The following is a 27,223-nucleotide window of genomic DNA, read 5'->3' as shown; positions in this document are numbered from 1 at the left end:
AATGGCAACTTAGACCCTATAAAGTGCACTACTTTTGAACAGGGCCAATAGGTCAAAAGTAGTGCACTATGTAGGGAATACAGTGCCATTTAGGATGCATCTATTGTCAAATGAACTAAAACCTTAAGGGCCTTGCAGGTGTCTGGGATTGAAATTATTATTATATTTTTTACCTCAAAAATGTCTGGTTTTAAGTAAGTATGTATACAGTGTACTGTAGTTGGGGAATAAGCACAGATATTGCAATTATAAAGTTGTCCACTATGGGGCAGCAAATAGATTCATACAGCAAAGACTTGAGCTAGGTTAGTCCTTACATTTTTAATAGTACCACTTTGAAACCATTACGGGTTTGTAGCTCAACTAAAACCCCTATTATAAACTGGGTGGTTCGAGACCTGACTTCTGATTTGCTGACAGCCATGGTATATCAGACCGTATACCACGGGTATGATAAAACATTTATTTTTACTGCTCTAATTACATTGGTAACCAGTTTATAATAGCAATAAGGCACCTCTGGGATTTGTGATATATGGCCAATATACCACAGCTAAGGACAGTGTCCAGGCACACCGCTTTGCATCGTGCATAAGGACAGCCCTTCGCCGTGGTATATTGGCCATATACCACACCCCCTCGTGCATTATTGCTTAATTAACTCCTCTCGTATCTTTCCCTCTCATCCACCCTCTTTCCCCTCTCTTTCCATATCACAACAGGAGCAGCTCCCGGAGCTGAACGTCCACTTCCGTTCTCAGAGTTTCCACACCTCCATGTACGCCTCCTCCTGGTTCCTGACTCTCTTCCTCACCTTCCTCCCCATGCCCGTCGCCACACGCATCTTTGATATCTTCATGTACGAGGTAAGAGACTCACCACTGGTGTCTTGTGTGAGAATGTGTTTGGGTGAACATATACTTGAAAAAATCAACATAGTGGATATACATTACATTATGTAACCTTTATTTACAGGTTGATGTAGCACTATGGTTGTGTTGACTTGAACTTTGATTCCCTGTCTTCAGGGTCTGGAGATTATATTTCGTGTGGGCATGGCCATTCTGCAGTACAACCAGACTGACCTCATCCAGCTGGACATGGAGGGCATGTCTCAGGTAACAACCACTAGCCCCCCATAGGGCTCTGGTCAAAAGTAGTGGACAATATTTGGAATAGGGTGCCATTTGGGATTTCTCCCATGAAAGGCACTACAGCAGGGTTCCCCAATAAGCTGTTTCACCATTAAGTAATCCAGCTTTAAGAGACCTAATTTGTGATTTTATTTGCCCCCCCTCAAGTTTTCTGAGATTTTATTTAAATAAATAAAAAATCTTTCTTGGATGTAAAAGACTGTAAAATTACCAGAAAATGAGCTCAGTTATTTTAATTTAGGACATCTATTCCCAAGTAGTCCCACGGATAAATGGAGGCACGTGATCGTATCACAATGTAATCAAGGTTTGAAATTCTAATTGTTTTGTCAAATACTATATCTGTTCTTGCGGTCAATTTGCAGTGTACAAATTATTTATAACTATGATTCCGGCCCCCCACCCATCCACTCAAGGAAAAAAAATCGGCCCACAGCTAAATGTAATTGGGGACCCCTGCACTATAGTATAAATCATGAATTATCACTGTAGATAGATACAAGACCGACTGAAGGCAAGAAAAACTAAAGAGTGAAATTAACCATTGTATAAGCATATGGGCATTTGTGAAGTGTCTTTACTTCAATTATCATGTGATACCTACTGAATGTATTATTCCCTTTCATAGTGTCTTAACAGGAGATATTCTCATTCTGAGTGTCTTAACAGGACATATTCTCGTTCAGAGTGTCTTAACAGGACATATTCTCGTTCAGAGTGTCTTAACAGTACATATTCTCGTTCAGAGTGTCTTAGCAGGACATATTCTCGTTCAGAGTGTCTTAGCAGGACATATTCTCGTTCAGAGTGTCTTAGCAGGACATATTCTCGTTCAGAGTGTCTTAACAGGACATATTCTCGTTCAGAGTGTCTTAACAGGACATATTCTCGTTCAGAGTGTATTCTATGAAGCTCTAACCATGTCTCTTCCTTCTCTCACAGCACTTCCAGAAGGTGATCCCCCACCAGTTTGACAGCTGCCCAGACAAGCTGATCCTGAGGGCCTACCAGGTCAAATACAACCCCAAGAGGATGAAGAAGTAGGCTCTGCTTCTGATAACAATACTGGCTTTAGGTTGTAGACTACAGTTAATATGGGCCAATGGGACCAGGCTTGTAGTGTTGTTACTATACAAAGCATGCTTTCAGTTTAAGATGATTCGTTTCAGTTTTATTTGCACACAGTCAAATGCATAAATGTAAAATAGAAACACATTGTTTGAATCTAACTCTACTAAAATGCTTTTATTTGCCAGGTTGGAGAAAGAGTACACCACAATCAAGAACAAAGAGATGGAGGAGCAGATAGAGATCAAGGTGTGCGTGTGCACATGCCCGTCTAACTTTTTCTTTGAGCGAATCTATTAATAGACCGACAGAATATATATATTTTTCTGCCTTGTATAATGACTAATACCGTTTCCTAACTGTCTCTCTACCCGTCTGCACATCCACAGAGGTTACGCACAGAGAACAGGCTTCTGAAGCAGAGGATTGAGACATTGGAGAAGGTAAGCGATGGAAACTTGGCTTCGAGTCAGACACTCACTTTAGCGCTTATGTGAATAAGGTTTATGATGTACAATAAAACACAGCCAGAAACATGAAGCTAAAATATAGCCATGCCAACTAAGACTTATATCCTGTCACATTTACAGAATAAGTGAGGTGACTTAAGTTGTGAATGTACCTAAGGACAGAGACCATGTCTGTTGATTTTGTGTGCGTGAGTGGATGATTTAAAAGGATGGGCCTTATTCTAGACCGGAGCCACTGAGTCTCTCTTCCTTTTCCAAGTACTCTGGCTTTTCTTCCCCTCTTGCTTCTCTCCTGTTGTCCTCTGAGTAATGCTTTTTGTCTTTTCCTTTCTTTTTGTATTCCTTCTCTCACACAAACCCTCTTTCACTCTGTATTATCGATTTCTTTCTCACCCTCTCTTATTTATTTTCTGTTGTCACATTTCCGTCACTCGTTTGCCCTGTTCATATCCTTCCTTCTTCGTGTTTGTCTTTATTTCTCCCTATTCTCTCCTTATCCTTTTCTTATCTTCTTCCTCTCCTTCACTCGTGTCGTAGGAAAGTGCTGCTCTAGCAGACAGGCTGATACAGGTACCGTACTGGAAAACCACCTCTCCTCTTCTAACACCTTCCTTCCTCCTGCACATCCTCTCTCTGTCTCCTTGACAGTGACCAATCAATGCCTGACTTCTGCATGAGAGAATGTTTTGTTTGTCCGTCTGTACGTCTGTCTGTCAGACCATGCTCCCCCTTGACCGCATGTGCGTCTGTGTGTCCATGGTAGGAGCTCTAATATTAAGGCCTACAGCCCTGCATGTGGAAACACAATGCCCTCTGTCATTTATTAGGATAGAAATGTCTTTGTAGGGTAATTACAACCTAATAGGAATGGATACAGAAGTGCCATTTATATTCTACTCTGTCAACTCCTAATATCTAACCTCCAATTGGGAAAGTGTTAAAGCTAAGCCCAATTCCCTCGAAATTCAAACCAACGTTGTCGATACAGCCCCCCACAGACATATTCCCTATAACTGACACGGCCCCCTCTGGTCTCTGACCCTGTGTCTTCACTATTCCAGGGTCAGGTGACGCGGGCGCAGGAGGCGGAGGAGAACTATGTGATCAAGCGGGAGCTGGCGGTGGTGAGGCAGCAGTTCAGCGTGACCAGTCAGAACCTGGAGAAAGCCCAGGACACCATCGGAGAACTGCAGCGGGAGAAGGTAAGGAATGATCTGGAGTCAGTGTGGGTGAGATATTGGGATGCTGCAGGGGCAGGGACTCAGATGTAGAACTGATCTAGAGTCAGGATTTGATGAACGGTGCACCCGTTTTAGGCTTTCACTCAGAGATTATGAGTAAAATTCTCAAATACAAGTCTATTGCAATGGATAACAAGCTCTAAAAGTTACAAATGACAAAACATGTTTTTGATGCACCAGTGACGGGTATTGAAAATGACCAGCACTAGGCTGTATAGACTGTGGTTGCCCCTGTGGATTTTTTTGTTGTTCTTGTTTGGGGAACTTGTTTGGTCTTCTGCTCGTAAAATAATTGACCAAATTTTTTGCACATTTTACTTGTCATTTAAAAAATAATTACGTTCTAAATCGATGACATTGACAAATTCTTCGGCGAGAAAAAAAATAAAGGCTGGTGTTGGTGAGAACGGTGAAGTGTCAATGTGAATTTCCCCAACTCAGTTTGTTGAGTTGTGGCCAGAGTGACACAGTTAGTGGATGTTGGATGATAGACAGTATCGGTATGCCTCATAATCAGTGATGTAAAGTGCTACTTAAGTCATTTTTTGGGGTCTCTGTACTTTACTATTTATATTTTTCACAACTTTTACTCCACTACATTCCTAATGAAAATAATGTACTTTTTACTCCATACATTTTCCCTGACACCCAAAAGCACTCGTTACATTTTGAATGTTTAGCAGGATAGAAAATGGTCCAATTCGCACAGAACATCCCTGGTCATCCCTACTGCCTCTGATCTGGTGGACTCACGAAACACAAATTCTGTTTTGAAATGATGTATGAGTTTTGGAGTGTGACCCTGGCTATCCGTAAATTAGAAATGGTGCTGTCTGATTTGCTTAATATAAGGAAGAAGAAATTATTCGTACTTTTGATACTTAAGTATATTTAAAACCAAATATGTTAAGACTTTTACTCAAGTCATATTTTACTGGGTGACTTTCACTTTTACTTGAGTCATTTTCTATTAAGGTTTCTTTACTTTTACTCAAAATGTATTATCTGTGTATATACAATTTTAAAGAAAATAGGTCTAGAAGTCAACTGTTGCAGTGTATACATGTTATTCTGCCCCTATGCTATTCATACCATGTAACATAATAACAACATGTGTTTTCCAAACAGTTCAGAATAATCTGTGTATGGATGTTTGTGATTTGTCAGTTTAGGATCAAGTTGATTATCGTCTTAACGTAAGTGTTTGGGTAGCGCTTTGATCGTGGACAGGCTGGCAAACACTTTCTTTGTTTCTCTTAATTGGTCATATCTGAAAACTTCACTTAAAATACAGAAACTGAATCACTACCAAAGTAACTGTTTGACGCTCACTTACAGTAATTCTGTGTGTTTTTAGGATGGTGTTGCTTGTCAAAGTATTGACTGTTTCTAATGTAGAATTATTGCTTTCAGTTGCCAGTTGAACAACATCGTACATTATAAATCAAAACAAATGTTATTTGTCACATGTACCGAATACGTACAAGCCCTTAACCAATAATGCAGTTTTAAGAAAATATTTACTAAATAAATGACAGTTAAAAAAAAAAAATGAACACAATAAAATATAAACGCCGCTATATACAGCGGATACCGGTACCTAGTCAATGTGCGGGGGTACAGGTTAGTCGAGGCAATTATGGTAATTTGTACATGCAGTTAGGGGTGAAATGACTATGCATTGATAATAAACAGCGAGTAGCAGCAGTGTAAAAAACAAAGGGGGGGTGTCGATGCAAATAGTCTGGGTGGCCATTTGATTAATTGTTCAGCAGTATTATGGCTTTGGGGTAGAAGCTGTTAAGGAGCCTTTTGGACCTAGACTTGGCATACCGGTAACGCTTGCCGTGCAGTAGCAGAGGGAACAGTCTATGACTTGGGTGACTGGAGTCTTTGCCAATTTTTTGGGCCTTCTTTTCCTGTCGTTCACGATCATCTACTTTGTCTTGCTCACGTTGAGGGAGAGGTTGTTGCCCTTGCATCACACTGCCAGTTCTCTGACCACCTCCCTATAGGCTGTCTCATTGTTGTCAGTGATCAAGCCTACCACTGTTGTGTCGTCAACAAACTTAATGATGGTGTTGGAGTCATGCTTGGCCATGCAGTCGTGGGTGAAAAGGGAGTGTACAGGAGGGGACGAAGCCCATACCCCTGAGTGGCCCTCGTATTGAAGATCAGCATGGCAGATGTGATGTTACCTACCCTTAACACCTGGGGGCGGCACGTCAGGAAGTCCGAGATTTAGTTGCAGAGGGAGGTGTCTAGTCCCAGGGTCCTTTGTTTATTGATGAGCTTTGTGTGCACTATGGTGTGGAACGCTGAGCTGTAGTGAATGAACAGCATTCTCACATAGGTGTTCCTTTTGTCCAGGTGGGAAAGGGCAGTGTGCAGTGCAATAGAGATTGCATCATCTGTGGATCTGTTGGGGCGGTATGCAAATTGGAGTGGGTCTAGGGTTTCCGGGATGATGGTGTCAAGGTGAGCCATGGACGGCCTTTCAAAGCAGTTCATGGCTACCGAGGTGAGTGCTACGGGGCGGTAGTCACTGTATAGAGTTTGATGTTTGACCTGTTCTAAATCCATAGTGTTATAACATTGTGTTCACCCAGGGCTGGTGTTGTATAAGCCAGTTGTATGAGCATTCTAATGCATAGATGTAGACAGACAGCCATGGTGAAGTGGACAATAGTGTGATGTTGAATGGGTAGACAGACAGACCATGCCTGTACCCCAGCTGGTCCAGCACAATAGGGGTTCAGTTATTCTATTGTGGCTGTGTGTTAGCGGCTGTGTGTCGCCTGTCCTTGTGCGTGTTAGTGTGTGTTGTATGCTACAGAAACACTGAATGCTCCTCTGTGACTTTGCCTCTAGGTGCAGTGCATCATGTGGGCAGCATGTTTTTTTTAAATTGTTTATCTTTCTCACACACGCACACTATTTTAGTCTATTCAAACACGTGTGAGTCACTTAGTGCTTGACTCCGTTTTGAATGCAAGTCCCCAACTACGGCAGAAACAAAAGATGATGTGTTTCTGTTACTAAATGTGTCAGGAACCACAACTCTTTCTACATACGTTAGTTTCACAGTTTCAATTTATTGGCAGGGGAAACATATGTTTACATTGCCAAACGGAATGGATAATCAACAAAAGTGAAATGAACAGTAAACTTTACACTCTCAAAAGTTTCAAAGGAATAGAGACATTTCCAATGTCATTATGGCTGTGTACAGTATGTACAGTGTTGTAACAATGTGCTGTTTCTCTTCATACTCAAGACACAGCAGTCACACTAATGACACTCATTCACCATGTGACGAATATGGTGTGAGAGTTCACACGAGTTTGCATGTCTCACCATTGTTTCTTGACTCCCTCCTCCATCAGGCTTTCAACATCAGTGAACTAAGTTTAGATCGACTAGAATCAGTGGTATAGGTGTGTGTGTGTGGTGTTGCTATGGAATTGGAGTTTCAGGTGTGGTCAGATAATGTGTTGTGCCTCCGATGACTAGCCTGGGTGTATTACCAAGCCAGAATTCACACACCCCCACCTCTCACTTCTCTCTCACATTGAAACTGAGTGGGTACTTTAATTCACAAAGAAAGAAAGGCCTTTATGCCATGCATACACATGCAAAGTTATTGGTTTGTCCCAACGTTCTCTCTCTATCTCACCATCTCTCTCTTTCTGTCTCTTCTCTCTGAAACGCATCTAGTGAGAAACGGACATGTTTTTGGTTGGTTGACCCCTTTGCCAACCCACATCCCTTCTGTCCATCCCACCACAACTATCACAGCTACACAGAGCCGTACTCCACATCTCCGTTTAGTACATCACTCATTTATCTGGTTGGGTGTACACAAATGAGGTGAATCTACCTGGTGGATGCACCAGACGTTGTAAGTGGTTCCCATATCCACATCAATAGAAAACGGCAATTTTAGACAGACATTCTTCTGACCCATCAATCAATCAATTGTATTTTAAAAATGCCATTTTACATCAGCAGTCGCAAAGTGCTGTACACATACCCAGCCTAAATTCCCAAAACAGCAAGCAATCCAGATGTAGAAGCACAGTGGTTAGGAAAAACTCCCTAGAAAGGAAGGAACCTAGGAAGAAACCTAGAGGAACCAGGCTCTGAGGGGTGGCCAGTCCTCTTCTGACTTTGCTGGGTGGATGATCTTTATCTTCTGATGCCTTAGTACACAGAAAAGTTTGATTGGTTGGTATGTGTAGTGTCAGTTAGGGATTGGTCCCAGTGTGTTATCTCAGTTTATAATTGGTCCATGTGTTGTGTCTCAGTACACAGAGCAGTTTGTAACCGGTCTGCAGACGCAGCTGGAGCAGTCCCGGCTGCAGGAGGCAGAGCTACTGGGAGCCCTCAAAGAGATGCAGGACAAAGTACTGGACCTAGAGAAGGTAAGAGAACACACCTGTGTGTGTGGTTATATCTGTGTGTTTAATATCTTCATTGTGTGTGTGTGTTCCAGAGGAGCAGCTCTCTGCCTGATGAGAACAACGTGGCCCAGCTGCAGGATGAGCTGAAGCTGGTGAAGCTCAGAGAGCTGGAGACACTGCACTCCTTCAGAGAGATGCAGGACACGGTGACCGAGCTTAACCAGCGCTGGCAGGTAAGTAACACATCACAGAAGACTGTACAGTAGGGAACTGAATGCTTCAGAAGGGGAGAGCATAGTAGAGGTGACTAGAAGAACAGGGTTTATGTAACAGTGTTGCTTCCGTCCCTCTCCTCGCCCCAACCTGGGCTAGAACCAGATACGCTCTACACACATCGACAACAGTCACCCTCAAAGTATCGTTACCCATTTCTCCACAAAAGCCACGGCCCTTGCAGAGCAAGGGAAACAACTACTTCAAGGTCTCAGAGCGAGTGACGTCAGGGAGAGATGGATAGAGAACCGATGCACCATGGTTGTTGTGGCTCTCTAACCTGTTCTTCATCTCCGCTCCTCTCTCTCTCCAGCTCCACATGTCAAAAGGTGGCGGGGGTCACTGGAAGGAATCCCCCAAGAAGAATGCCCTGAATGAGCTGCAGGACAAGCTGATGGGGGTGCGTCTGAGAGAGGCCCAGGCCCAGGCTGAACTCAGGGAGGTCAAACTCCAAGCCATACAGCTGGAGAGCCAGGTCAGTGGAATAACTTTAGTCTGATGCCAAATCTGTTTGTGCTCTATCTATATAAAAGTGATCCATTTTGTGTTATTTCCTTAGTCTGATCCCAGGTCTGTTGCATGTAACAATGACCATAGGAGTTGGCAAGACAGTGCTGGGACCAGCCTAGGGAAATACATTGTATTGGATCACATTTCTAAAAGAGACTTTCATTAGGCCTAAATGACTAAGGGGTAACTCATACATCAAATACTATGTGGAAATGGTAGATAAATGCCTAGGACAAGTTCAAGTGTGACATTATATGACATTGTGAAAGAACAATGCAGTATAAAAGTGGTCAGGAAGATGCATATACTGCCTCATCTTTTTGATTTATGGGAAAGTACCTCACTCAGTGTTTTAACATTCAGTTCCACACTCATGTTTCTCACCCTGATGAGTGAGATGTTTGACTTTTGTGGTGGATTATTCACAGCTCTATACAACACCATAGGCCTACACACACACATTTTTGTTACAGTTCATCACTTTGGGCCGCAGGTTGGCATTTATTGGGATGACTCATGTACTGGAGGCAGCTCTGCAGAGTGGTCACGAGCTAGCACAGCCAGTCATAATAGCAGATTTTAAACCTAACCTTAAATTAAGACCAAAAAGCGTATTTTTTTTCATGAATGTTTACAATATAGGCAATTTTGACTTTGTAGCCTGCCCATCTAGTGGAAATCTCTCGGCACTGCCTCCAGGACGAGATTCATCCCAATAAACGTTAACCTGCCTTTAGGCCTTTTTCTAACTTGACAAATGTGTGCATAACTCAGTTTCACATAAATAATGCATTGATGTCAACAGGTGATTTGCATTTGTGGAAGTACAAGTTGTTAATTTCTCAAATTAGCTTTTTGCTACAAACTGTTGATTGTCTAAGTGTTTTAACAATAAATAGAGGCAGACAACTAATATCATATATAGTACCAGTCAACATTTTGAACCCATCTACTCATTCAAGGGTTTTTATTTATTTTTACTATTTTCTACATTCTAGAATAATAGTGAAGACATCAAAACTATGAAATAACACATCATTTAGTAACCAAAAAAGTGTTAACTTCTTACGGCTGAAATCCCGTTAACGGGATCGATATGACAACAGCCAGTGAAAGTGCAGGGCGCCAAATTCAAACAACAAAAATCTCATAATTAAAATTCCTCAAACATACAAGTATTATACACCATTTTAAAGATAAACTTGTTGTTAATCCCACCACAGTGTACGATTTCAAAAAGGCTTTACGACGAAAGCATAACATGCGATTATGTTAGGTCAGCACCTAGTCACAGAAAAACACAGCCATTTTTCCAGTCAAAGAGAGGAGTCACAAAAAGCAGAAAGAGATAAAATGAATCACTAACCTTTGATGATCTTTATCAGATGACACTCATAGGACTTCATGTTACACAATACATGTTTACATTGGCGCGTTATGTTCAGTAATGTTTTGCTTCCAAAACATCCGGTGATTTTGCAGAGAGCCACATTAATTTACAGAAATACTCATAAACATTGATAAAAGATACAAGTGTTATGCATGGAATTATAGATAAACTTCTCCTTAATGCAACCGCTGTGTCAGATTTCAAAAAAGCTTTATGGAAAAAGCACACCATGCAATAATCTGAGTACAGCGCTTAGAGACCAAAACAAGCCATACAGATACCCGCCATGTTGTGGAGTCAACAAAAGTCAGAAATAGCATTATAAATATTCACTTCACTACTCATTCTTTGATGATCTTCATCAGAATGCACTCCCAGGAATCCCAGTTCCACAATAAATGTTTGTTTTGTTCGATAAATCCATTTATGTCCAAATACCTCCTTTTTGTTTGCGCGTTTAGTTTACAAATCCAAATTCACACGGCGCAGGCACTTAGTTCAGACGACAGTTCCATTAGAGTTCGTAGAAATATGTGAAACGATGTATAGAATCAATCTTTAGGATGTTTTTATCATAAATCTTCAATAATGTTTCAACCAGACAATTCCTTTGTCTTTAGAAAGGAAAAGGAACGCAGCTAACTCTCACGGGCACACGCGAGACTTAGCTCATGGCATTCTGCCAGACACCTGACTCAATCAGCTCTTATTCGTCCCCCCCCCTTCACAGTAGAAACCTGAAACAAGGTTCTAAAGACTGTTGACATCTAGTGGAAGCCTTAGGAAGTGCAATTGAATGACATTTTACACTGTATATTGGATAGGCAAAGACTTGAAAACCTACAAACCTCAGATTTCCCACTTCCTGGTTGGATTTTTTCTCAGGTTTTTGCCTGCCATATGAGTTCTGTTATACTCACAGACATCATTCAAACAGTTTTAGAAACTTCAGAGTGTTTTCTATCCAAATCAACTAATAATATGCATATCTTAGCTTCTGGGCCTGAGTAGCAGGCAGTTTACTCTGGGCACCTTATTCATCCAAGCTACTCAATACTGCCCCCCAGCCATAAGATTAAACAAATCAAATATGTTTGAGATTCTTCAAATAGCCACCCTTTGCCTTGATGACAGCTTTGCACACTCTTGGCATTCTCTCAACCTGCTTCACCTGGAATGCTTTTACAACAGTCTTGAAGGAGTTCCCACATATGCTGAGCACTTGTTGGCTGCTTTTCCTTCACTCTGCGGTCCAACTCATCCCAAACCATCTCAATTGGATGGGGTCGGGTGATTGTGGAGGCCAGGTCATCTGATGTAGCACTCATCACTCTCCTTGGTCAAATAGCCCTTACACAGCCTGGAGGTGTGTTTTGGGTCATTGTCCTGTTGAAAACAAATGATAGTCCCACTAAGCGTAAACCAGATGGGATGGCATATTGCTGCAGAATGTTGTGGTAGCCATGCTGGTTAAGTGTGCCTTGAATTCTAAATAAATCACAGACAGTGTCACCAGCAAAGCACCATCACACCACCTCCTCCATGCTTCATGGTGGATAACCACACATGCTGAGATCATCCGTTCACCTACTCTGCGTCTCACAAAGACACGGCGGTTGAAACCAAAAATCTCAAATTTGGACTCATCAGACCAAAGGACAGATTTCCACCAGTCTAATGTCCATTGCTCGTGTTTCTTCTTATTGGTGTCATTTGTAGTGGTTTCTTTGCAGCAATTCGACCATGAAGGCCTGTTTTCACGCAGTTTCCTCTGAGCAGTTGATGTTGAGATGTGTCTGTTACTTGAACTCTGTTGCAATTTCTGAGGCTTGTAACTAATGAACTTTTCCTCTGCAGCAGAGGTAACTCTGGGTCTTCCTTTCCTGTGGTGGTCCTCATGAGAGCCAGTTTCATCATAGCGCTTAATGGTTTTTCGACTGCACTTGAAGAAACTTTCAAAGTTCTTGAAATGTTCCATATTGACTGACCTTCATTTCTTAAAGTAATGATGGACTGTCGTTTCTCTTTGCATATTTAAGCTGTTCTTACCATAATATGGATTTGGTCTTTTACCAAACAGGGTTATCTTCTGTGTACCACCCCTACCTTGTCACAACACGACTGATTGGCTCAAGGAAAGAAATTCCAAAAATGAACTTTTAACTAGGCACACCTGTTAATTGAAATGCATTCCAGGTGACTACCTCATGAAGCTGGTTGAGAGAATGCCAAGAGTTTTCAAAGCTGTCATCAAGGCAAAGGGTGGCTACTTTGAACAATCTCAAATATAAAATATATTTTGATTTAACACTTTTGGTTACTACATGATTCAATATGTGTTATTTAATAGTTTTGATGTCTTCACTATTATTCTACAATGTAGAAAATAGTAAACATAAATAAAAACCCTTGAATGAGTAGGTGTCCAAACTTTTGACTTGTACTGTACATGACATTTAAATACTTGTAATTTAGCAGACGCTAATCCAGTGACTAATTACGCTTTCAGCCTTCTGACACTGTCCCCACTCTCTCTTCACCTTCAGAACCAGATTCACAGCAAGCTGATTGGGCGCCATGAGGTGGAGAGCGCCGCCATGCAGGAGAGGCTGCAGCAGCTGGCGAGCCAGAACAAGGGGCTGCAGGCCCAGCTCACCGAGATGAAGAGGAAACAGGCCGAGCTCGACTGCAAGGTGGGGGAGAGGAGGATGGAGGTAGCCAATGGTAGCGTTGAAATGTGTGGAATAAGTGTGCTGCAAGTTAAGACAGGGGAGGGAGAGTGGGGATGAATGCGCAGAAAGAAAGAGGGATGGAGAATGGAAGCGGGAGGAGAGGGGGAGTAGAGAAGGTATATGGAGGAAGGTAGTGGAATAAGTGGACTGACTGCCAGGTGAGAGAGGAGAGGAGATGGAGAGGGTGGGGGAAAAGGAAGCAGCCTAGGGTGACATTGATAAGTGGGCTTTGTGTGTGAGCCTGCAATCTAAACAGACGCCATTGCACAACTAGATGGTCTAGTGGCTTTCACTCAGGCTGTGCGCCAGAGGTGATTTCTCTCTCTCTTGTCTTTTCTCTTCTACCACACTCTTCCCTCTCTCTGTAGAGTAAAGAGGAGGTGATGACGGTGCGCTTGCGGGAGGCTGACAGCATGGCCGCCATGGCTGAGCTCAGACAGAAGATGGCTGAGCTGGAGATACAGGTGGGATGTTTGTACACAGATCTGAACTTGACTTCCATATTGAATGGATGTCATTGTCAAGTGTGTTTAGATTTCTTCTGGGTGGTATGTGTGCATTGGAGAGATCGTCTTCCCTGCTTCTTTGGCGTTGACTGTTCGGTTGTGTACGTATGTGGGCGAGTATGTGAGCATGTGAGATTGTGTGTGTTTAATCCCCCTATCCCTGTCCTACAGAAGGAGGAGGGTCTGATCCAGGGCCAGCTGAACCACTCTGACTCCAGGCAGTATATCACCCAGCTTCGAGACCAGATCGGAGAACTCAAGAATGAGGTCACACACATTTAACAGTTATTTAGCAGACGCTCTTATCCAGAGCAACTTACAGTAGTGAGTTTGTACTTTTTGTGGTACTGGTCCCCCGTGGGAATGGAACCCGCAACCCTGGTGTTGCAAGCGCAATGCTCTACCAACTGAGACACACACACACACACACACACACACACACACACACACACACAGTAAAAGCCCTCGTGTCTGGGGTTAGTCTAGCCATTGAAACCCAGCTACATGTGAATCAGATCCCCTCATGCTTTTTGTATTTCTCTGAAATGATAGACGCCACATGAAGCATGACATACTAGATTCACTACTCTGGCCTTCCTCTGTATGACATTTCCAACCACACAGAACAGACGTACCCCCCCCCCCCCCCTTACCCCTTCAAAACCCCAGACCTCAGAAATAGAGCGACAAATGCGTGTGAGAACAAGACAACACTGATTCTCACATGCTTAAAAACACACACACACTAACATAGCTGAACCACGTAATATACACTTGCTCATTCAGAGAGCGGCTGTGCGTGAGAAGGATGTGTCAGAGGAGGGAGTGATGGGACTGCCTTGCCCTTTTCTGTTCACTAGTTCTTAGAGTGCATACTGTTGGTTGTATTTGTCATATGGAGCCTTTATGTAAAGAGTACCGAAACATTTGTGACAAAGTTGAAATTAGCAAGCAGTAATTTTCCTGTCTCAAATCTCAGGCATCTATTTTGCAAATTAATTCATGTTTTGTAACTGTCGAAGTTATGATTATAAAGTGTTTGTCATACCAATGACTTTTGAATATTCTGAATTGTCCCAGAACAATATGATACACTTCAACATAGTACAGTATTGATACACTTCGAGAAGGGCTGATCTAGAATCAGACCAGTATAGTGTACATGATTGAACTCTGCTGTGTAAACCGAGACAGAAGAGGAAGAGGTGGGCGAGTGCCTAGTTATAGTGTTCCTATTGGTTAACCACTACCCTCCCCCTCCTACCAGCCTAACTCGGTACAAATCTCAGAGTTTTCTGTAAGTACTGAATCAGTGTTGTATCTACACATGCGTACTCACGCAGACACACACAGGCACATCAGACTGGATTTAACCTTGTCACTGCAGGCTAGACCACCATACCAGGTTGCTATAGAAATGGGTCACTATCCAACCAGTGTACACACTCTTCTCACCAACAAACTGCATCAAAAGCCTTTCTTTGTGATATCAGTAATATCCTAGATGATTGTGACAATAATCTACGGGTATGAATGTCTTATCCTAATTTCTTTCTCTTTTAGATCAGGCAGCTCCGCGGGCAGCGCTCCAAGTTCGCTCCTAGTTCCCGGGGCGGGGGCTACCCGGATCTGTGTCTAGCTAGCCCCTCGTCGGCCGGAGGCGACTACCTGAGCTCGGATGAGGACCTTCTCCCCAGCCCCATCCCCCCCAACGCCATGTACCCCGCCCTGCCCCACCCCTCGGCCAGGCTGGACAGCGAGGGCAGCACCGACAGCGAAGCAGAGGTCCACCCGGACCACCCCCACCACGGCCCCTCGCAGCAGCTCTACACTAGCATGGTGTGTGCTGAGGTTCTGGACAACTGAGCCATGGAGGTCCCTGGAACTCCCTGGTCCTGACCTAGACTACTAAAGATACTGTACTCAGTATCTCTTTAGTATTAGAGATGCTGTACTCGCCCCAACTTTACTGTACTACTGTTCTCACCCTAAACTACTGTAACCTGTAACGGACATCCTCCCCTCCTTCTTCGTGTTGGTGCCATGGTCTCTCCTCTTTGTCATTCTCTTCTCTCCATTTCCCCCTTTTACTTCTCTGTTCACTCCTATCTCTCTTCACTTATCCCTCTTTATCTCCCTCTATCTCCCTCAATCTCTTTCTCCTTTACATTCTCACAGACCCTGTATTCCCTATGGGGTAGAGTCAATTCCAGTCCTATTCCCCTGTCTTGTCCTGTCCTTGGCATTAGTTTCCACATTGCACTCCGGACCTGAGTGAAGAACAGATAACTTCAGTATGCTCGCTCACTGTGCAGCAAGCATATCCTATCCGCACAGAAAGCCGAGAAAATAAAAGGGATTGAAAATAGACACAAAAAATTGCTTTCAACTTTCAATACTCCAACCATACCACACAGCAGTGACTATGAGATGCAAAGGACATCGCTTTGATGAAATGATTCCCCTCAAGTTTGGAAGGACTTCAATATGGACTTGGGATCGGTAAAAGAGGATATGGATGGATGACTTGTTGGGCTTGACCCTGCTCTTACTGTCCCGTGAGCGAGATGTGGAACGTACTGTCTCCCTCCATCTTTCTCTTTCCTCCTCCTTTTCTCTCTCTCTCCATCTCTCTTTCTGTCATTCCATCATTCCAAGAAGACCCATTGGCCACCTGCACTGCCTGTTAAAATGGAAACAACCATCCACTGTAACCTCACAATGCACACTTCAAAAAAAATGAGAGCGAGAGGGAACGAAGGAAGGATAGGGGTAGGAAAAGAGAGGAGTATGGCATGGACTTGTACACATCAATATCATAGGGATGTTACTAGATGACATGACATGCATAGATGAATATTAACAATTTCCCTTACTGAAATATGTTTGTTGTGTGTGTCTCAATGACTTGCAAATGAAACAAGGCAAGCGAATTACGATGGCTAATGTCAACAACAACAAAAATCTCAACATTGCCAAATCTTAGGTCATTTTTCTGCTATTATTTATGTTCTTATTTATTTGAATATTTTTTTTATATATCTATATCACAGGTGTCAAACTCATTCCACGGGGGGCCGAGTGTCTGCGGGTTTTCGCTCCTCCCTTGTACTTGATTGATGAATTAACATCACTAATTAGTTAGGAACTCCCCACACCTGGTTGTCTAGGGCTTTATTGAAAGGAAAAACCAAAAACCTGCAGACACTAGGCCCTCCGTGGAATGAGTTTGACACCCCTGATCTATATAGATACCAACGGCGGCCAAACTTTATATATACGTTGAGTTCCCTCGGTCCTTTGTGCCAACTTGAATCCCGAGGCTGAGGTGTCAACGGACGGCGTCCTTGACGATGCGTGTCAGAGAGACAGAGCAAATGCGCTGCTATGATTATCCTTTTTTCTCCCAGTCTTCTTTTATGTTCTGTTCTATCTGCACGACATACAGTTGAACTTTGCACCCCTTAGGAATCAGATGCGAGTGTGAAAACTACTGTGAAGAAATTGTTGAATGGTTATGGCTATGCTTCATAATGTCTCTACCTATGACTTCTGAAATAGCCACACATAAACAACTCCTTTTATAATCTATTTGAAATGTGTTAAGGCATTTTTAAACCCTAAGAGCAGGTATCAACCCACAAGTGTTTATAAGAGCAATGGCTCAGTCAATCATTCATTTTGTCTAATGGTGAGGCTGGAGTTTACTAGTTTGGGACTGATTGGCATGTGTCCGTCAAAATGCTGTGTGAGTGACGTGAAGGGGTTAATTTGAAGTTACCAAAAAAAAGAGAATTTGTTGAAATTGACCAATCGGAGGCAAAAAAATATATAATTTACCAGCTACAAGTGTACTGATCAGATCATCATAAATATCATTATCAAGTTGGACCAGGGTCATCACTCTGTTTATGTCTCTGTTGTTCTGTTCTCTGTTGTTCTCGTCTCAGTCATGGTGCTGTATGATGAATTATCAATACCTCTCCTTCCAGAATAGCCAACTGTGACATCACTTCCTCTTTCTACTGCCTGTTACCAATAGGATGGATGGAAACATTCAGTTGAACGTGTGGACTGAAAATGTCTGACTATCTGATGCATGCTGTTACTACAGCTTCAGATGGCTAAAATGCACAGGTTAACAGACTGGGGGTAGTATTTTGCCTAGTATATACCTCACTGGCTAACTATGTGGCATATCATCCCAATAGTCTTGAATATATGACAAATGCTTGTTAGAGTGGGGAGACGAATGCATCGCCTCGGTGTCATGTTTCCAAAGCATTCAAATGTTCTGTGTTTATATCAATGGGACAGAGTTGATCATGGGAATTGATGATAGCCAACTGGAAAGAAGCGCCATGTGGTTGCTTTCCCAATGTCAAGGGGGAAAGGATTCCATACAAACTCTATATTGTCTTACGTCTGTGGCAGACACTTCACATATCCCATTTTATATATTCTTACAACAGTGGAAGCAAAACATATTGTATAATTAAATAATATTCCATATGACAACCTGAACTGAAGTATTAATATAAATATATCACAAGAATAATTGAGTTGATTTGCTGATGCAGAGGATGTGTAGTAATATATTCAACAGGGTGATATACGATCCTAAGATTCTGGATATACGATCCTAAGATTCTGGATCTAAGATTCTAGATCTCCTCTTGACTTAAAGCAGTGAGTGCTGTTCTGGGAATATGGGAGTGGATGCTTGTAGTGGTTAGTGTAGCAAGCTAAGGCCCTGTCTCATGTCAGTATTAGTGAGCACTTGCAAGATTTCTTGGTAGTATTGAGGTACTGTATAATGCTATGCCACCAAGCCTATGCATCCCAACTTTGTATCATGTTTTCTTGTGTTCAAATTATGCCATGCACTCAGATTTGGTGTGTGCCTGGCTTTTGTTGCACAGTGATGCTGAATGAAGGGGGAACCCGTCGCCAACTGCCAAGGAAATAAGGGAGCTCCTCCAATGGGGTTCCACTGCCATGTAGCCCATCTTTCACTCGCTCAACTATTACAAATAACCACCTTTTAGAGGTTAAACCAGTGCAGCAGCTGAAATCACTGTTGTCTGTTGTAACATCCTGAACCAGTCAGTTAAGGTATTACTTTAGCAATGGGAGGGAGTTCGGATGCCATGTGTTGTCAACCTGTGGTAGAGTATAGTCTTGGTCAGTGGTGGAAAAAGAACTTGAGTCATACCTGAGTAAAAGTAAAGATACCTTTTAATAGACAATTACTCAAATAAAAATGAGTCACCCAGTAAAATACTACTTGAGTAAAAGTATTTGGTTTTAAATATGCATCAGTATCAAAAGTAAAAGTATTAATCATTTCAAATTCCCTACATTCAGCAAACCAGACTTCACCATTTTCTTGCTTTTTTTAAATGTATGGTTAGCCAGGGGCACACCGACACTCAGATATAATTACAAACAAAGCATTTGTGCTTAGTGAGTCCGCCAGATCAGAGGCAATAGGGATGTTCTCTAGATAAGTGTGTTAATTTGACCATTTTCCTGTCCTGCTAAGCATTCAAAATGTAACGAGTACTTTTGCGTTTCAGATCAAATGTATGAAGTAAAAAGTACATGTATTTTCTGTAACTTTTACGCCACTAAATTCCTAAAGTTGTCAAAAATATAAATAGTAAAGTACAGATACCAAAAAACTACTGAAGTAGTACTTTAAATAATTTTTTAGTTAAGTACTTTACTCCACTATTAGACACTACTAGACAGTGTCTAATTTACACAAAGTCTTGTGCACTCGCTCCACACTCGCATAACACCAGGGTGTATAACAACCCTGCATAAAACAAACACTATACTGCTGTTCAGAGATGGTGCTCAGACGCGGAGTTCCCCAGTGTCCCAACTACAACTGGTATAACTGTGACTAAAATACTTTTTGATACACATGAAGATGCCCTCTGATTCAGTATTTGTCATCCGTGTAGTTTTATGATTAGCGTTGGTATGGCTATTCTTTGATCTGAACCAAGATCATGTTTAAAATCTTAGGGTGTGGCGAATGGTAGGGTTCCATGTTTAAATCTATATAGTGCCATAATGTAGGTAGATTTATACATAGTATATCAAATACAATTTTCATAGACAGTTCAGCGTTTGCACTCTGGTTTAGGATGGTGTTCACCAAAAATATCTCAAAGGTGAAGGCCACTGTTGAGCTAGGACTGAAGGATCCCCAATATGTTTAAGATTTATATATATATGTATGTATGTGTGTAACCATGTTAGAATGAAACTGGAACGCTATACATGCCATTGTCTGTGTCTCAAAGAAGAAAGAAACTAAACATGGAGACTCCCCCTTATGGACGGTGTCCTCATGCATACCCTGGGTTGTATTCATTAGGGCACACAATGTAAAATATTTTTTAAATGTTCTGCAACAGAAAACAAAAATTAGTGTTTCTTATTGGACAAGTCCATGAAGTACCTCCCGGTTTCAGTCACTTTTCTTCCATTTGGTGCCTCAAACACAACCCCGGTGTAGGACTTCTCTCATGTATGTAACAGCAGGTCGGTATCCACTTTACTCCCCCCAACCTTGTTCAATCTCTCTTGCAATTCTACCAATGTGTTGTCAAGTATATTAATGACAGTAATAAAGATGATATTAATGACAATATTATGAAAACATTTGTGTTCTGTACTTGATGATATGAAATAAACATTGACACCACATTCTCAGATGCCATGTCGAGGTGGCACGGTGTTGTGTTGATTGTCTCCACCCCTGTCTTCATTTGGATATAAAATCCATTGTAATCTTCCATTGAACCTGTTATCCTCTTTGGCTCTCTGTCCCTCTCTTATCTTTCTCTCCCGTCCTGCTCATCACAACATTGGGTTACCAGTTAATTTCTGTTTGGGCTTTTCGTCTCCATCGCTCTCTGCTCTAACTTCCATTTTGAAACCCCCTCCTGTCTCAACACTTGTGTGTGTCGACACTTTGCCGCACATTACTCAAGTGACCCCACCAACCTCCTCTCATTCAGTTACTTGGTATTCTCTTGCCTCACTTCCACACATCTTCCTGTTTTGTGATCATGTGAATCATTTTGATATAACAATGAAGTAGACTGATATTAGAGATTTGTATACCAACCTCAAGTCAAAGAGGACATTTGGTCATTTGAAAGTGAAGTGATTAGAGAGAGTACATCTGGACTTGTTTGGTCCTATATACTGTAGCAGAGCGGCGATGAGTGGGTTTTTAGTGCAGCAGAAAGACCTGTTGCTCAGCAGTGGAGTCTGTCTGGTCTTTCTGAGGAAGCTCTGTGGTTGAGGTGGCTGCTGCTGAGTGGAGCGATGCTATACAGATACGCTCTTCCCCATCACTTTCATTGGGCTTCACTGAACTGAACACTACGTCTCAGTGGCAGAATACAGCCTAGAACTTCAACTTGAGCATATAGATAGATTTTTACTGTAATGATACATGATTTGAGCTTCCTATTCAATTTTCATTCGTTTACTACGTAGTTGGAGATTCAGGAGTAAAGTTTACAGTTTGGCATATCATATTTTGATATTTATTTTTGTTTTAATTCATTTAGAATTTGAGCCTGAATGTATTTGTTCAGCCTATTTGCTTGATGTGAAAGGTTGACATTTGTATGCCTTTTAAAGAACCTTATCTGGTAAGTTTGTATGAAACACTTTTTTGTAGTGAGATTTTCACATTTTCCATTCTCGCCGTAATGGCATAAATTACAGTATCACCATCTTTTAAAATCAAAGCTCTTTTGTCATCTCACCAGGTGACTTGACTGAAGACATCATCTCCAAGAGGGCTAGCTGCAGAGATTTCTCATTTCTCTTTTATTAGGTGAGTTTTTCTGCATTTACCGTACCAAATTAATTCAGCCAATGTGTTCAATCTAATCATTTATCTCCACGGGTGTATCTGCATCATACTTAGTTATGCTATTTCAAATATCACCTTGTATCTGCAAAATTGCACAGTAGAAAGAGTTCTGTGTTTTATTTACTGATCCATTGGCCCTTGGGCAAAAGAAATGAACTATTCTGCCTAGAACATAGAATACTTCAAATGAGAAATATTTTATATCTGAAGCTTTTAACCACTATGAATCCAGCAGAGGAAAAATAAATCAAGTTTTGCTATTTTTGGGAGCCTTTTTGTCCCTAGTCTTCTATCTTGTTATGTCTTCAATACTCTACCATTTGCCACCTGTAAGGCTGTGCAACCAGAGGGGAGAGAGCTCACAGGGTGAGTCGGGATAATACATAACGGTCTGCTGTGTTTGGTTGAATTTGGGTGGTAGCTGCTGTGGAATGGTTTCAAAACACTGGGTGCTAGTATATGCTGCCACAGTTTATGCAGCAATCCAACCAAGCTCAAGCGTAATGAGTATGTGCAATGACTTGGCTGAGGCGATCTGTCTAGAGATGTCTGTGAATTATACATAACACACATTTAATGCCAAATAAATTACCTCCTTTATGAATAGATACAATAGCAAAAGCTCTGCTGGGAAAATACTATATTTCCATTCAGCATATTTGAACTGATTTCATTATGGAGCTCGTTTTTATGGTTTCAAAATGTTGTCTTCATAATTTTAGTGTCAGCAAAACCCACAGTACTGTTACCTTCAAAGTGGTTGTGTGACCAGGGCCTGTACTCAGAAAGCATTTCCGATTAGGTGTGCTGATCTCGGATCAGGTCCCCCTTGTTCCTGTTATCCTATTCATAATGATCTGAAAGTTAACTACTCTGATAAGCTTTATGAATACGGCAGTGTAGTATGTGACCGTGTTAGTCAAAGCACTGCTGCCACCTGCTGTATGTTGGTTGATATGAATAACACCTGGACTATTATGTCAATTTTCATGTACTCCATATTGCAGGGCCTTCTACTTCCCTTCCATTAGACTGAGTCTACAAAACCCTCTGTGCTCCTGCTGCTTCTCGCTTCCCCACCATGCCTCGTTCTTTCCTGGTGAGGAGGGGGGGCTCTCACCCTCTGCGCCCCAAAGCAGGTAGCCCCTGCTTGGGCACAACCCTGGTGCCAGTAGGTCCCTCTGAAACAGACAAGAGGCAGGGGGGTACCCTTCAGGGCCAGCTGTCACCTAAGAGTGCAGTGTCTCTAGTGACACACAATGAGGCCTACCCATCACAGCCCTCTCCACCTCCAGCCCTCCACCCTGCCTCATATAGTCCCCCTTACCTTCACCCCACCAGTCCCATGTCTTCAGGTAGGTGTTGAACACTGAGGCTCAGCTAACACAAGCTCATGTACATCTGACAGTTTTGTGTATTATTGTTCTTTCATAATCGTTCATTCTTTAACAATTTTCATTCAAGTTAAGACTGAAACAGCAATGTGTTTAAGACCTAGAGATCAGTGATTGCTTGTAAGAGGGGCTATTAATGTAACTTCCTGCTATTCTCCATCTTAAGACGGTAGAGCTGCGCTGCACCACCACTCTCCCTCCCAGTTGAACCCTGGCAGCCCTGCTGAGGAGGTGGGCTCTCCCCTCCTGGGAGAGACCCGACACAGAGACTGTCCCCAGATCAGTGACCACAGGACCACTGGGACTGAATGTCCACTGTGTGGAAAGGTTAGTGGATGATCCCAAATCAGTTTTGTTATTCTAACCCTCTGACAAGTCCTCATTGCAAATAATAAAATGTTCTTAATTGATTTACCAGTATAAATAAAGATGAATTATTAAACATCAATCCTCCTCTCCATCAAAAAGGTTTGATATTAGTGATAAGAGAAAGCTATGTTTGCTTCCATCATGGATAGTAAACAATTCGGACTCATTGGAATAGCACTGAGGTGATTGGATAGACCTACACACAGCCTTCTTATTAACCAAAGGTCAAAGTGCAGCAACTGAAGTCTGACATGCTTTAACTCTCTATTCTGTTTTTTTTTTTACTGGAAGACCAGTGTGAGGATTAGATTAAGATAAGAGGTCTATTGTATTTACTACACTGCTCTCCACTTCTGCAAATCACATTAAAGTGTTTGTTTTCTTTTCAGAGTTTCTTTTCTTTCTCCAGTGTGGAGTCCCACGTCCACAAGTCCCATGGTGGCAGACACAAGCAGTCATCATCAGCACACATCAAGACTAACAGTCAGCCGTACGGCTATAGGCCAGACCTGGGTTTGAGCTACAGGGTCAAGGTAGGAATAACGCACCTAATAACGCCAAATAAGGTCTGTTACCTGCCACATTACATGTATAATGAAGGGTTTTAAAGCAGCTCTGGGGTCAGGTCTATTATAATCAGATCACATGGTGACGTCAAGATGTGGGACATAAGTTCCATCCCACCTGAAAAGGCTGATATTGCAGGCATTTTTTTCATACAGCTCTTACAGAAAAAGGGCATTATCATAATTTCACAATGTTATTTCGACCTCATAGTATGGAAATATCATAAAAAGAACTGGAAATCAAGTTATTAACTGCACTGTTCTACTAAGATATATGGAATTGTTTTAAGGTCATAGCAAGGATAATTTAGCTATTTGATTTTGAATTTTAAGACTCCTTGAAGTACCCAAAAAATATATAAAAAATATATTTTTGTCCTTACTGTTATTAGCCCATAAAAACGCATTGAATAACAGATTCACTACACGGAACAACAGATAGTCCCCCAAAAAGATCAAAAGGAAGTTAGTTCTGAAGTGTCTCTCCTATATCTGAGAGATTTAAGAAAGATCAGAAAATATATATATATATATACAGTGGGGAGAACAAGTATTGGAGTATTGGCTCCATGCAAGATCTCACCTCGTGGGGCATCAATGATCATGAGGAAGGTGAGGGATCAGCCCAGAACTACAAGGCAGGACCTGGTCAATGACCTGAAGAGAGCTGGGACCACAGTCTCAAAGAAAACCATTAGTAACACACTACGCTGTCATTGATTAAAATCCTGCAGCGCACGCAAGGTCCCCCTGCTCAAGCCAGCGCATGTCCAGGCCCCTCTGAAGTTTGCCAATGACCATCTGGATGATCCAGAGTAGGAATGGGAGAAGGTCATGTGGTCTGATGAGACAAAAATAGAGCTTTTTGGTCTAAACTCCCCTCGCTGTGTTTGGAGGAAGAAAAAGGATGAGTACAACCCCAAGAACACCATCCCAACCGTGAAGCATGGAAACATCATTCTTTGGGGATGCTTTTCTGCAAAGGGGACAGGACAACTGCACCGTATTGAGGGGAGGATGGATGGGGCCATGTATCGCGAGATCTTGGCCAACAACCTCCTTCCCTCAGTAAGAGCATTGAAGATGGGTCGTGCCTGGGTCTTCCAGCATGACAATGACCCGAAACACACAGCCAGGGCAACTAAGGAGTGGCTCCGTAAGAAGCATCTCAAGGTCCTGGAGTGGCCTTGCCAAAAATCTTGGAGGGAGTTGAAAGTCCGTATTGCCCAGCGACAGCCCCGAAACCTGAAGGATCTGGAGAAGGTCTGTATGGAGGAGTGGGCCAAAATCCCTGCTGCAGTGTGTGCAAACCTGGTCAAGAACTACAGGAAACGTATGATCTCTGTAATTGCAAACAAAGGTTTCTGTACCAAATATTAAGTTCTGCTCTTCTGATGTATCAAATACTTATGTCATGCAATAAAATGCAAATTAATTACTTAAAAATCATACAATGTGATTTTCTGGATTTTTGCTTTCGATTCCGTCTCTCACAGTTGAAGTGTACCTATGATAAAAATTACAGACCTCTACATGCTTTGTAAGTAGGAAAACCTGCAAAATCGGCAGTGTCAAATACTTGTTCTCCCCACTGTATATATATATATTTTTTTATTATATATTTTTTTACATGTATTTAACCCCACATTTTGGGCATTAAATAGTCTCCATATATACTTCCATACATTTTTTTTCAGCTGGTACCAGGGGACCTTCAGACGAGTCTTGCGAGAGTCCTAGAGCAGAACATGTATGTTGGTGAGAGTCTCATCAATCCATAGAGGGGTCAAAATAGTTTGTAGGACATTCGGAACACTACAGATGATTTTGTGCGAAGACCGATTTTCAAGATGTCTCCTGGTCTGACAAATACCGCTCTAGCTCTGTCACCTTTCACCTCAGATGTGAAAGTGCGACATAGGCGGATGCGGTGGATTGAGCATCTGCAACATCGGGGGATGTGGTGGATTGAGACGCATCCAATGCAAAAACAACATCTCTCTATCTTAAACTGGGGGATTTTTTTATGCTAATTAGATCAACATTAGGGAGTTTTAAGAGTTTGATGCTAGTTATAAACCATATACAGGAAAAAACACTACAGTAGACCCTATACATGACTATATGGCCCATATTATATGGCCTATATTTGTTTTTGTTTGGTGTAAAAAAATAAATAAGATTCATTAAACTTCTCATGAAACTGAGCCCAATAAATCTATTTTTTTTTACAAAATATATGGCCATATATGCTGTGTTCTCATGTGTTTCAGGAGCGTACGTTTGCCTGTAAGGTGTGTGGGAAAGTGTTCAAGCGCTCCTCCACCCTGTCCACTCACCTGCTAATCCACTCTGACACGCGACCCTACCCCTGTCAATACTGTGGCAAAAGATTTCACCAGAAATCTGATATGAAAAAACACACCTTCATTCACACAGGTGAATCAATATTTATTCTATGGAAATAGGGATCTTGTCTTTGTCACAGTCACGTTAGAAACATATAATCTATTTTAAATATGTTTAAAAAACTATGAGAGTGGTAGGGGCATGTGGTGCCTAAATGTAGTGAATACATGCCAGAATCCGGCGGGAAGTGATTTGGCCTTTAGAATTAATAAATATAACAGCCACTGCATGCCCCTACCACTCTCATTGATTTGGATTAAGTTAGCTGAAGTTTGTATTGGCTATTAAATTAAAGAAAACCGAACCATGCATTACAATTTTTCCTGGCTCACTTTCAGGGTGAGGAACCATCTAACATTCAGTTATAAAAGAGTGAACTTCCCCTTTAATACAGTATGTCCCCTCTGCCCTCCTATCCCAGGTGAGAAGCCCCATGTGTGCCAGGTGTGTGGCAAAGCCTTCAGCCAGAGCTCCAACCTCATCACCCACAGTCGTCAGCACAGTCGCAACCAGCCCTACCGCTGCCTCTATGGCTTCCAGCGCAAACAGGACCTGAGACAAAACCAGGAGAATCACCGTACATAGACCTTTAGGCCAAGACCCTAGCTAAGAGCTGATCTGAGCTCAGTTTTCACAATCAGGAGAACCACTGTACATAGATAGCAACAACAAAAAAACTCACATGGTCATAGCTGACCCCAGATAATGTTTTCATTATAAGGGGCACCACTGCACAAGCTAAACAGAAGCTGGGGATGGATGGAAGAAGGGAAGGATGCTCCACAAGAAAATTCTAACGAACATTTACCTTGTCTGTAGTTGAATCCCA

The 27,223-nt window shown here is 42.1% G+C and overlaps 2 protein-coding genes across 2 annotated transcripts in view; both read left to right on the top strand.

The window, feature by feature from the left end:
* LOC120027656 (EVI5-like protein) overlaps positions 1-16,789 on the top strand; it is a 39,175-nt gene extending 22,386 nt beyond the window's left edge. The window contains exons 7-19 of the mRNA XM_038972653.1: positions 723-866; positions 1,029-1,118; positions 2,097-2,194; positions 2,411-2,471; positions 2,612-2,665; positions 3,754-3,894; positions 8,241-8,357; positions 8,429-8,569; positions 8,923-9,084; positions 13,056-13,202; positions 13,610-13,705; positions 13,919-14,014; positions 15,311-16,789. Of these exons, the coding sequence (XP_038828581.1) occupies positions 723-866; positions 1,029-1,118; positions 2,097-2,194; positions 2,411-2,471; positions 2,612-2,665; positions 3,754-3,894; positions 8,241-8,357; positions 8,429-8,569; positions 8,923-9,084; positions 13,056-13,202; positions 13,610-13,705; positions 13,919-14,014; positions 15,311-15,613 (1,650 nt within the window). The 3' untranslated portion in view covers positions 15,614-16,789. The remainder of the gene's footprint in view (positions 1-722; positions 867-1,028; positions 1,119-2,096; positions 2,195-2,410; positions 2,472-2,611; positions 2,666-3,753; positions 3,895-8,240; positions 8,358-8,428; positions 8,570-8,922; positions 9,085-13,055; positions 13,203-13,609; positions 13,706-13,918; positions 14,015-15,310) is intronic.
* Positions 16,790-22,737: 5,948 nt separating this feature from the next.
* LOC120022996 (zinc finger protein Gfi-1b-like) lies at positions 22,738-26,979 on the top strand. Its single transcript, XM_038966951.1, has 5 exons — positions 22,738-23,011; positions 23,217-23,377; positions 23,809-23,952; positions 26,259-26,424; positions 26,816-26,979. The coding sequence occupies exons 1-5, from the start codon at positions 22,738-22,740 to the stop codon at positions 26,977-26,979; spliced, it is 909 nt and encodes a 302-aa protein (XP_038822879.1).
* The last annotated feature ends 244 nt before the right edge of the window (positions 26,980-27,223 follow it).

The sequence above is a fragment of the Salvelinus namaycush genome, chromosome 2, assembly GCF_016432855.1.
Source record: "Salvelinus namaycush isolate Seneca chromosome 2, SaNama_1.0, whole genome shotgun sequence".
NCBI lineage: Eukaryota > Metazoa > Chordata > Actinopteri > Salmoniformes > Salmonidae > Salvelinus > Salvelinus namaycush.
This window is presented reverse-complemented; position numbering and strand designations above follow the sequence as displayed.